The sequence below is a fragment of the Rhinatrema bivittatum genome, chromosome 15, assembly GCF_901001135.1.
Source record: "Rhinatrema bivittatum chromosome 15, aRhiBiv1.1, whole genome shotgun sequence".
NCBI classification, from domain to species: Eukaryota; Metazoa; Chordata; class Amphibia; order Gymnophiona; family Rhinatrematidae; genus Rhinatrema; species Rhinatrema bivittatum.
Window position 1 is genome coordinate 58,449,698 of NC_042629.1, and position 12,903 is coordinate 58,462,600.

General features: G+C 41.7%; 1 protein-coding gene across 8 annotated transcripts in view; it reads right to left on the bottom strand.

Moving 5' to 3' along the window:
- Nucleotides 1-12,903, bottom strand: part of EIF4G3 (eukaryotic translation initiation factor 4 gamma 3) — a 523,222-nt gene that overhangs the window by 166,234 nt on the left and 344,085 nt on the right. For all 8 annotated transcript variants that reach the window (XM_029579175.1, XM_029579173.1, XM_029579174.1 and 5 more), the window contains one exon: nt 4,008-4,122. In XM_029579175.1, the coding sequence (XP_029435035.1) occupies nt 4,008-4,122 (115 nt within the window). The remainder of the gene's footprint in view (nt 1-4,007; nt 4,123-12,903) is intronic.

Consider the following 12,903-nt stretch of genomic DNA (forward strand, 5'->3'; position numbering starts at 1 on the left):
CCTGTCCCACAAATGGACAGTTTCCTGACACAGGCTGTACGATTCTGTGCTTCCCTGCTTGTTGTTGTAGAACATTGCAACTTGGTTTGGATAAAGACTACATTTGTTGGCTAGCAAAATTATCCCCCTTATGTTCAAGCAGGGGACAAGTACAACTATCCGAAACCACAATACCAATTGGAGAACCCTCAACAACGAAATGAATTTGAACACCAAAACAAAAAATAAGACAAGTGGTCTTCAGAAAATTCAGGGTGGGATTTTGCACTGATCTATGGGACTCAAAGAAAAAAAAATTAGCAGGTAAGAGCCAATTTTTCCTTCCCTATCATCCCCCAGATCAGTCCAGATGAGTGGAATGTACCTAAGATTCCCTAAACTGGGCGGGAACCCGGAAGACCCATTCCCCAAACACTCAAATACTGCCAAGTCAGGAGCCCAAACTTACAGCCTATACTGCTTGGCAAAAGTGTTCAAAGAAGACCAAGTCACTGTCTTGCAGATCTCCTGTGACGACACTGACTGACATTCAGCCCAAGATGCAGTTTGCACTCTACTGGGAACTGTAGGCCCTTGCAAATGTTGGCAGAGGTTATCGCCTCCTTAATCCATCTGGCAATTGATGCCTTCTCCCTCTTGTTGCAACCACTGAACACCACAAACAGATGATCTGTCCCCAACATGGATCGAACTGTGAACTTTTTCTCCTTTGATGCACATGAGGAGACTATGAAGGCTTTGAGAAGCAGATAAGCAAATTCTAAAGCAAACCATCTCTTATGTTGGAAACGTCCCACTAGTGCATTGAAATTTTGGTCCACTCTTTGTAATATCAGGCCAGCCATCCTTCTAAATGCATACTCAGAGTGTGGACGACTTGAATTTCATTGTGCTCCCTTAAGTTCTCCTGAGTTGGAACTAGAGGTCTCACGCAAGGTCTAAAGCCTCCCTGAAAGGACTAACATCTGCTCAAGTAATGCAGCTGCAAAGAGGATCCTTTTCCCAGATGATAACGCCTGGCCTCTCTGAACTTCTGCTTGTTGGAAAAAGACTTTTGGCTCCATTTGGGCATGTCCTCCGGCAGTTTATCAGATTTCGAGTCTCTAAAGTATTTAATTATTTGCTCCATATTTTCCCCAAAAAGTAGCTTCTCTTTGAAAGGATCGTCATCTAACTGAGATTTGGACCATACATCCATCACTCAGTTGCAGAGCCAAAAAAACCCTAAGTAAATCCATACAATACATCTGTTATAAAAGTCAATTCAGCTTCCAGTCATTCCACCTCCTTTTCTGACAGAGCATCTTCAGAGTCTGCCACTGGAATTTGTTGTACTCAACACATACATATTTGGGCCATGAAACTAGAACAAACTGCTGCTTGGATCCTTAAGGCTGAGATCTCGAATATTCTTCCAATTTCTAATCCTGGGAATCCTTAAGAGCCGCACAACCCTCTACAGGACAGTGGTCTTCTTAGTAACTGTCAAAACCAAGGCATCCACCTTATGCAACTTTAGAAGGTCCAGAACATCCTCCACCAAAGGATAAAGCTTATCTATGTCTTTGCCCACCTTCAGACTGGCCTCAGAGGCATCCCATTCCCATACCATCTGCTGGAGACAGAATACTTAGAAACATAGAAATGACGGCAGAAGAAGACTAAACGGCCCATCCAGTCTGCCCAGCAAGTTTCGCACTTTTATTTTTCTCATACTTATCTGTTACTCTTGGCTCTTAGTAACCTTTTGGTTTTATTTCCCTTCCACCCCCACCATTAATGTAGAGAGCAGTGTTGGAACTGCATCTAAGTGAAATATTTAGCTTAATTAGTTAGGGGTAGTAACTGCCGCAATAAGCAAGCTACACCCATGCTTATGAGCTACTGCAGGTGATACACTGTCTTATGTACCATCAGTACAGTAAAGCTTAACTTCTCCAACTTCATCTGCTGGTAGGGGAGAAAAACTCACTCGTCTGGACTGATCTGTATGATAAGATAGTACTTTTTTTTTTTTTTTTAACACATTAAAATAAATTTGTTGTACTTAACATTTTGATTTTCATCCCTTGTGAATTGTTCTGGGCAAGCATTTCCTTCACCTTTTATTGTGGTCATACCTCAATTTAAAAACATTGTGACTGAAAAAAGTGTTTTTTTTAACATTAAGACCTCAGGAATTAAATATAATTCAAGATGACAAAGGGGATCATACTGATTTTGCTCATTTTAATTGACATTGCATTATCCAAAATTTGTTTTGCTACTATTAATGTTTTAATCCAGGGTTGGACATCTTTTTTTTGTTGGAAAAGGGACTATTATTTTTCAGCAATCATGTACTATTCTAAACCAGGGTGCTTCTCAGCAAATTACATTCAAGAACACTAAGTCTCTGCTGCAAAGAACTTACTTTCTAAATGGGCATCTGAGTTAATGGGAAATAAAGTGACTTGCCAAGGTTGTGATGAAAGTCCAAGGCCAAAGCAGGATTTTGAGTCAGGACTCTTTGTTTACAGTCCAATATAACCAGTAAGTCACCTGTTCTCCTAATTGTAAACATAATTTAATTTCTGGGTGAGGTTTTATTCATCCTGAGATCAGCAAGGTGGAGCAGTGAGCAATGTCAATCTTCATTTCTTATACATATAATAATGCCAGAAATTGTCATGTAGGTACCAATATACCTTTTACCACCAACAAGGTAAGCAGAAGAAAACAGGAAGAGACCCAACTTGGTGGCACCTCCTTGCAGAAAAAGCACATTAGCACAATATGGGTAATACTGACATCATCATATATACCAGAAACAACTGAGTGATGCCCTCTCTCTCCAAAGTGTATCTTTACCTCCAGCTATCTTCCCTTCCCACCATCATGACTTTCCACACCCCCCACCCCTCCCTCCCCCACAGCTTCTCTTATCTACCCCTCAAGTGTGCCTCTTCTTCCTGCCTCTGTACAGGATCTTGATTTTACCTCCTAGTGCCAATGCAGATTTATTTTATTTTTATTTAAAAAATATTTCTAGACCGCTACTCAAGCCATCATAGCGGTTTACAAGAATACCATACATATTAAAAATTGTATAACAAGTAAAATGCAAAAACATATTTTAAATGGTGCAGAAAAAGAAATAAAAAAAACCTCATCCACTGGAAACCATGTATAGACTATTGCTGTACCAAAAAAAAAAAAAAAAAGCACTGGGATCATGACCCTGACAGAATTGCAGAGAATGAAAAAGTTGTGATCACCTGCAACATGCCAACTGATAAAAAGCTCAATGCAAGAAAACTAGATCTAGCGGTAAAGAAATAAAACAAAACACAAGAACAGCATTGCTAAGAGAAGTGACAGTAACCAGCGACTATTCTGTCCAAGGTAAGGAAAGAATGAGAAAATCCTCAAGTACCATGGTGTGCGCAACGCTAACCCATGCGGAAACACCAGCCTGCAAAGAAGGGAAACAGAATCCAGCGTCCAGCTACCGCTGCCTCCTCCCTCTCCCCCCTCGATTTCCTGTGTCCACAGTATCTTCTCATTGTACACTTTCTTCCCCCCCCCCTTTGCCATCTCACCTCTTCTTCTGTGCCCGCTGGTACAGCATGAGTAGCCATGGGGAGGGGGGACAGGCAAGAAATGCTAGAAACCTGCACTACTTCCACCAATCCCCTGCCTACCGACTCTCTTACTCTTGAACTAGGATATCACAGGAGTGGGTGAGAATAGCAGCACAAAAGAGATAAGCACTTCCCATTGTGGGCAATTTGGTTTGCAGAGCACATTAGAAGTACAAATGTATTTGTTTAGGTCATGCCTACTGGCTTCAGTGCTATCTTCTGCATGGATTATAAATTCCTCATTAAGTAAGAAATGTTACTGTATACAAGTTCACCTGTACCCAATGCATTCTGTCACTATCCAATAATCACTGTACTGAGAGAGCTGGTTCAATGGTATCAGACATATGAGCATCAAAAATTCCTCTCACTGTCTGTACTCACCATAGGTACTTGGGAAGTCCCCAGGACCTGGTCCCGGATAAAATGGGCCTGGCCCAGGTGGCTGCACAGGATACTGTTGTGGAGGCCCCACATAAGGAGGTGTGCTGTGCCGATACTATGAGAACAACAGAATAGAGAGTTAACCAACGAGCCTTGAAATATGATGCAACAAAAGGCAGGTTAAAATCATAATAAGAGGTCACAGGAAAGCATCCTCAACCCCACCCCCCCCAAGATCCAAAATGACCAAAATTAACTGTAAAACATCTCAAACACATTTTTCCAACTTTCACTTCAGGAGTCTATGTCATTTTTAACATAAGTTTAATAAAGAAGACTGAACATAAAGGAGTTACAGATCAGGGTTTTAGTTGGGAGACAAGTAGATTAATATGGATATGTTTAATTTATTTTGTTTTTATGTATTTTATTATGTATGTTGAATTATTGATTTTATTTTTTTATTTTATGTTGATTTTATTTATTACCTATTTATCAGACAAGAGTGGAACATCAGACAAGAGTGGAATAGAAATAGTTTAAATAAATAGTTAAACCTGTAAGATAGGGATGACCGCTGAGGCTCAAGAGACTTGAGTTTGCCTCCGACATGACCAGCTATGGTCAGGTACACCATGGAGGTGGTGTGCTCGATCCCAGAAAGGAAGAACAGATGACAGCAATTACTGTCGCCCAAAGGAGTCGCACTAAAGCCTCCTGACCAGCAAGGAAATGTGTTCACTCACACATCATGGGTAATGGGAGGTAGAAAATAAGGAAAATATGAGGATTAAAAACAAAAAGGATTTTAAAAAGTCATAAAACTGCTTATAGTTATGCCTTGCATTATTTTTTTGTCTAAGACTTTTGACCTTATTTCAATTCCCATCCTTTCTTACTGAATTCTAATCAACACACACTACTGCATGGCTTACACTACTCAGGGAATTATTTATTAAACTTTTCCCCATAATATAGACTGGGGAAAAAAGCCTTAATGAATCAATCCCATGGTCTTGGCTAGATAAGGCTGTTATGGGGGAACAGGGGCAGCTGTCCAGGAAGAATGCACTTGCACCATTAAATTTGTCTTCGTCCTTTTTTTCCTCTCAAACACACAAAAATACAGTTCAAAAGCACAGTAGAAACACTTGCTTTTTCTCCCTTAGGGCTTGCAAGTACAATATCAGCAGTATTTTCAGCTGCTGTTTTACTAACAATGCAATGATACAGTACAGGATCCAAAATTCTAAAAATCTAGTTTAAAATAGTTCACTGTACAGTATTAAGAAACAAGATAGAGGAGTAACTAGGATATAAAAATATTTATAAAAGATCATGTATGTGAAATACGTTTGCCTATTTGTAAATTGGATTCTCCAGGCAGCAGAATGAATTAGCCAATAAGCTTGGGTGATTTCATCTCACAGCACTAACATGGACTCAGCTCTCAGAGATCAGCAGAAACTTTACTGAGTATGTGCGGGACTCATGAGCCCATCGATCTCTTTTAGAGCTTAAGCTTTAGCGAGTTAGTTGTCTCTCCGAGTAGGTGGGCTGGCATGTATTAAGTATGGTTAATTCATTCTGCTAGCTACAGAAAGCAATGTTTCTAGGTAAGCAAGCTTGCATCCCCTGTCAAAAGTAGGAACGAGTTAGCCATTATACAATGAGGAGTCCCAAGCTGAGCTTGCATAGCAGAAGCACTCACCCAAAGACGGCACCACCCCACCAAACTGAGAGTGACGTACTGGGAGAACAGGCTGTGCAGAGCTACTTGTCTGAAGTTAGTCTCTTTAGGACATGCTATCCAGATAGTGAAGATGTGAACAGATAAGCACTAGCAGCTCTGCAATTGTCTTCAATAAAAGAGGCGCTGAGATGAGCCACTGAAGTCACCATGTCTCTTGCTTCATGAGCCTTGACATAACCTGTAATCTGTATGCCAGCCAGTACATAACAGTCCGCCATATAATCTGGTAGCCAATTAGACAGAATTCATTTGGCAACTCCCATTCTCTGAGGACAAGCAGTATAATAGTCCTTACACATGGGTGACATCATTAGATGGAGCCCCGACACGGAAAACTTATGTCAAAGTTTCTAGAACTTTGACGGCACACTGAGTGTGCCTTAAATCTGGCGACCAAGCAGGGCCCCTCTCCAGCCTCGCTTTTTCCATGGAGCTGTAAGCATCTTGGTATGAGTAAGATAATTTGGCTGTTTTTTGGCCTTTTGGAAAACTTTCTTTTTTCTTGCTTTTTCGCAGTTTTTCCTCATGGTTTGTGACACCGGGTCCTTCTCAGTGTTTCCCCATAGTGCTAATAGTCAGGGTTTGACACTTCTGGTAAGTTTCTTTTCGTGGTTGATTCCCCGCAGCAGTGGTGCCCACTGGCCATCGCCGCCAGTCGCCAACAATTTTGATTTTGCGGCCCTTTTGTTTCATCCCATCATGGCCACATCCATTTTTTGGCAATGCTCCCGGTGGCCCAGATGACTGCTGGAGAAGCTCAACATGCTCATCGGTGCATTACCGACCCAGCTGGCATCGGTTCCCAGGATAGCATCAGTCACCAATGCCTCCCCTTACCGATATGGAGTCATTGCTGGTTCCTCAGAGGAGGAAGCTCCACCGAGGCAAACAGACACAGAGGCCTGTAGCCCCCCGCCCCAACCAGCTTTGCTGGTGCCTGCACATCTGGGAAAAGGCCGAGTACCTAGGGCCCTATCACTGTGGCAAGGATGAGAGTCCCTATGAACCCTGGGGGTAGGATAACTGAGTTGTCCTCCTCCGCGGGTTCTCTCCTCAGACCCTTCTCCTCCAGAAGAGCAAAGGAAATCCCTGCCTAAGGACTTAACCTTCGCAGGGTTTGTGAAGGCTATGGCGGAAGCCATCCCATTTCAGTTCCAGACGGAGGAGGATGCCAGGCTCATAATGCTTGAGATCCTCCAGTTCGTGAAGCTTCAGAAGGAGATCATGTAGGTCCCCGGTACAGGAGACCCTTAAAGAGCTGCTGCTAAGGATATAGGAACACCTCCTCACAGTGCCTCCCGTGAATAAGAAAGCTGAAGGGGTTTGCTTCGTCCAGAAGGCTTCAGGATTCGATAAGCAACAATTGCCCCACCAGTTGGTGGTGGTTGAATCCACTCAAGAGAGCAAATTGGTCTTGGACCCATTCCCCGGCACCTCTGGGGAAGGACCATAGAGCGATGGATGCTCTTGGAAGGGGAGATGCTTACTGCCCGCATTGCTTCTTACCAGCTCTACATGAGCCAGAACCCGCTGGCTGTTGGAAAACAAAGCATTCATGTATTACAGTCCATCTAGACGATAAATTTCTTGGAAAGTGCCTGTTACTTCAAGGATGGACTGTAATACGTGTGCTTTGTTTCCCAACAGCCAGTGTTTAATCTTTTAATTCCCATTGAATGACGAAACAAGGATCTTCAGTTGGGTACATTAAGGTGTTGTAACAAAGCTATGCTGCAATAAGGCACATTCCAACACTCTCCTCACACAGTATTGATGTCAATTCACAGTATTTAAAGCTGAGCAACAACAAGATATTGTTTGAAGAGATTTCTCTCAAGTATCATCCCAGCCGTTTACATATATTTTCATTCATACACAGACTCCCTGATTTCATATAAGCCTAGTTTGGTAGATTCAAGTGACTTTATTTCAATTTGATCATGGGGTTTTTGGCTAGAGTTGACTAGATTTGCTTGAGGCCTGTTGGCACGTTCTGTGAGATATTCCTACAAGTTTGTTTGCTACCTCGGGGTAGCAGGTTATGATCTTGCTTTTTCCCCTTTCTAAAAGTTTTTTTTCCTTCTTTCTGGAATATTTTCTACAGTTTTTTCTTTAAAACATTTTTTTTCTGAAGTGCATTTGCTACACCCTTTTACGACATTCAGGACTGTAGTTTTTGTATAGATTCTATAAATATAGATATATACACAGATCTATATCTATGCATGATATCTTTAAAAAAAAAATGCTTGCCTGTACAAGAGGTAGAAATTTACATGACATTAGTGACCCTGATACCACACAGCAGAACAATTTTTGCCTTGAGGGAGGGGGCCAATATCAATGTGGTGAATGTGTTGTTTGTGAGAACACCTGTGCCTTAACATTATTTCAACACCCATCCCTGCCAATTCAATATTGTTTAGCTGGTTAACTTTGATTTTAACACCAAGCGGGTTATTTATGGCATTCTATGTCCATGCCAGAAGTTGTTCACCACACACACGGAGAATCGTGAAAAGATGCGGTATATGTGATTTTTAAATAAATACAAGTGGTTAAAACCCGCATTATTCAGCACAAAAGTTGTATCCATACTAATAAACAAGCAGGACCATTGGGTTAGACATTGATGGGTTGGATAGCATGAGGCACACATCAGCTATGGTTGTTTGTTATACAAGAAATACATTTACCATGCTGGGGGGGTGGGTGGAGACATGTCTGCAGTATTAATGAGAGGGGAACAAGTTTTCATTTTCTTCTGGCAAACACTGGCTCCTAGTGGTCTAAAATTTGTCTACTGAATGGGAAGCTTTTTGATAGGATGGGATAATGGATGGCTTTTATGTTAGCTGTCATTGTCTGAATGGGGATCTGGACTAGTAGACAGGTAAGGTGGGTGGTAAGATGAGCTGTACGTGAGAGGTTGGTGAAGCATAGAGGATTCAGCTTCAGTTATGCTGTCTGCTGATTTCTAGTAGGGAGATGAGTTTAAGTTGGAGATATTTGTAAATACAGATATGATGGTAAATGTATGATAGTGATTTCTGTGTTTTATGTTTAGAAATCCGGCACAAAGCTGTTTGTTGAAGTAACCCCTGAACAGTCCGAAGACTTATCTGAGGTATGTGGTTTTGAGATTGGTTTAGTATAACCATTCTATATGCTATCCCCCTGAAGAAGCCTTCTAAGGTGAAACGAGGGCCTTTGTCAGAGGAAGGGGATCATCTCTGAAAGTACACATGGAGTGGCTGGTTTTGAAAGCTTGCTTTGGACATTGTTGTTCAGTGCAATATGGTTGTGTTTACCAGCAATAATTGAAATGACCAGTTCAGCCAGCTAATACAATCTGAACTGTGCCCATCTGACATAACTTTTGCTTTTAAGCAATGAGCTGGATTTTTTCAATGGTTTCATAACTTTTTTTAAAAATAGGTTTAGAAGATAATGTTCCTCTATTTTGATTATTATGATATCTATCTATATATAGATATGTAACTATAATTTCAAAAATAATTCCAAGCACTTAACCCAGAAGAAATACATCAAGATAATGAAGCAAAGAAAGAAAAAAATAGGAAATTACTTAATACATTAATCTTGAAAATTAGTCCACCATTTGGGGGGGGGGGGATGGGGGGAATAGATAGAAAGCCAATGAAAAAAAAATACTCTAAGGCAACAAATGTCTAGTTATATAGATGGTATCCTTCCAACATTTGGGTCTAAGCAGCCCATCCATAGAATACTGATTACTCGTGCAGATTAGGAACTAGCAGCATACTTACAACTATCTTTCCAGTTACAAAAGCAGACAACTGCAAAGGTTGAAAAATATATTTCAACCCATGAAATTTAATAATTCACTTACACAGATACCACAACATGAATGTGGCACCCATTTACAATAGCTTAGGTCTTAAAATCAAAAACTGCATTCTCTTTTTTTTGTATTACATTGATGACATCAGGAAACATTCATATCTTATGACCCTTAAATATCTCACGATGTTTAAAAAATATCTCGGAGCCAAATGAACTCATACGGTTTCAGACCCAGAATCAATTTCTGATTTTTACAGGAGTTGAGAAATATCTAGGCTATCATTCAGTAAGAACATAACAGATACGGTTCCAGTCCGTATCTGTTATGTTCCCCATCCTCCAGGGAGTCAAGATCTGACTCATCATCAGTGCCATCCAGGTTCCAGCAACTAACCGAGGCATGCTCTGGCGCTTAAACATAGGACTGGAAGAGGGAGGGGCCACCGGCTGAGGATCTGACCAGACCAGATTGGCGGAAGCTAAGGATTGTAATACCTGAAAAAACTCTACCCAAGAAGAGGCATAAGGATCCAGGCCAAAAGAGGAAGGCACTGGAGCAGGGCCAACTGAGCTGCCTTCTCCTGCGGAGGAACCAGTCAGGGGAGTTCCAAGGTCTGGCGTACCTCCAGGCAACCTCTCAACCAGACCATCATCCAGCTGGGAAGAACCAGGTTTAACCAAATCAGAGGAAGATGATCCTCCCTGAGTCTCTAAGCAGCGCCGACACATGTTAGAGGGCACTTCAGGCTGAGATGCCCAAATATGACAGGCAACAGAGAGGAAGGCGCTTAGGTTTCTTGTTCACTGGTGCCATTAGTACAGCAGTTCACTAAGAATATGCGTCCAGCCAGCTCGCACTGAAATATTTCAAGGGCACAAATTTTACGCACCCCAGATTAAGCACCACAAAAACAAACACACAAACAGTGAAGCCAAAATCTGGGCGCACAAGAAATGCACCCAGAACAAAGCGCACTGCGCACAGTGACGTTCCACTAGAGGGCAAACACCCACCAAAGCGCACGAAAATACTGCTGCAGCCTTCCACATGGTGTGCAGGAAAAAGCTTAACAATGGGGCCTAGCCCACCCAGGCCGCTTAACGTCCACGGGAGCAGGAACGAATGTTGGATCGGCGCACCGAGCACAGAGACCTGAGGAAGTCCTACAAAGCCCCTCTCACTGTCTCTGACTTTTTTCTTTTAAACTTACCTAAGCTCAGCCCTTCCTGGCTGAGTATAGAGACTGCCTGTGGCTGTGGGGGGAGAGGGCATCTGCTGTCACCGCCTCTCGGCTTCCTGCACCCGCTGCCTTTAAGCTGTACAATCAGCTAAGTCCATGCCGGCAAAAACCAGCTACAGGACAAGGCACACCTCTGAGAGACCACAGAAATCACCTCAGGAATTCTCAACTGGAGGTGGGATCAATTGTATCACCACATGAGAGCAGTGCTTTTCATTTTTTTTCTTTATCTCCTTCTCAAATCTGAAGCAATCCCCATAGGGAGATGCACATCCACCATCTGCTGGAGACAGAGAATACTGGCAGGCTGATGTCGCTGCAGGAGTATATATACTGTGATGTCAGATTGCTCCGTCTCCATCTGTTGGCAAAGGTGTATAACCCACTGGTCCTGAGTCATCTGTCTAAATGCTAGGAAATTACTTTTAACCACATAAATCTGTTTGGAAATCTTTCCCTCCTCTCCTCAGTCTGGCTAAAATTATTATGCACACAGATTTAACCAGAGAAAAAAGGGGCCAGGCATGTCTTGGTATGTTTTCATATGTAGCTAGTTAGCAGTTAATTTCACTGCTTGGTGGTTCTTTGAATATCTAACTTAGTAGAGAGACTAATGAAGGAAGATCTAAGAGACAAAAGCTGTTGCCTCACTCTAACCCCCACTAGAAGCTAACTGAACCTAACCACCTGCTGCATTCTCCCTCTCTCCAGTATTTCCTGATCTCTGGAGTAAGATGTGGTGCAGCCTGGAGCTAGTCAGGCCTAAAGGACAGCAGATCAGGGAAGAGAGTGCAAACAACAGAATGGCTGGCTGCTGTCAGCCCAGGATATCATTTCACACATAAAAACAGCTTCATATTTACAATAAAGAGTGAAATTATTATCTGGCTCTTGTCCATGTCAAACGGAGCTACTCTAGGACCATTTGCATTTAAGAGTCTCTCAGGCATCATGCCTAGCAATGACAATACAAACTTCACTGGTCATTTGAAGCTGCAGTTCACAAAATAGTGATATAAGTTCAAAGTAATTAAAGTGCAATTTAAAGCATAAGGAAACAATTTTAGTCTTTTCCACTGTTCACACTCTTGTACTGTGCTTTGTACTGGTAACGGAGAAAGCTAAAAACAACAAGACAGACAACTCAGTTTTGCATCACAATATGTGAACCATGTTCACAAATGTTCTGTTTCAGTTAATTTCTATATATCTAAATGTTTAAATTAAATACATCTTAAGAGAGAGGGATCACAAAATAAGACTGCATCTAGAAGATCTACAAATCTCCCCAACAGAAGCCCAAATGCTGAATAAAAAGGGAAATTGGAAGGCCGAGTCCCATTACATACATTTCTATGTTCGCTATCCAAATTCTAGACCCCACTTTGGAATTAGAATGCAGTAATGCAACAGCCAATCAGATGTGAATGACATCACAGTCAGCTGCTTTCAACAAATAATGCAATAGGCAAACCAAAAGGGTTACAGAAGGAATTAATTTAACATCTTATTCACAACAAATATTACCCCATATACACATACGCTTCATTTTCAAAGCGGCTTGTGCACATAAAATCCTGTTTTATGCATATAAATGGCTCTTTGAAAATCAATTAGGCAACTGTGCAAGTAAAAGCATTTCAGTGATTTTTGGTTAGTTCTGCAAATCCTTATTTTTTCGGGAATTATTCTAATTCCCTGCTACTGGGGGATTCCCGAGAGAACCATTAAGGTCCCTACAATTATTGCAAAATTCTGCAGCAAGGATTCTAACTGGAACACAAATATGATCCCATCACTCTGATCCTGTATAAACCATATTGGCTTCCAGTCTCCTTCAGAATCCATTATAAAATCTTGATGCCAATCCAAAAAATAATTCATAAAACGGAAATGAGTTGGTCAGGCAGAAGCCTGAGATCAGCAAACCAAGGCTTATTCGTGGTTCCTACAATCCAGCAGGCAGACTTGGGGGGAGGTGTGAGGACGGGCTATAACTGTGGATAGACTTATTCTATGGAACAGCATGCCAGAGCTGATGAAAAAACTTCCAAAAAAGAATTGAAAACTTGGA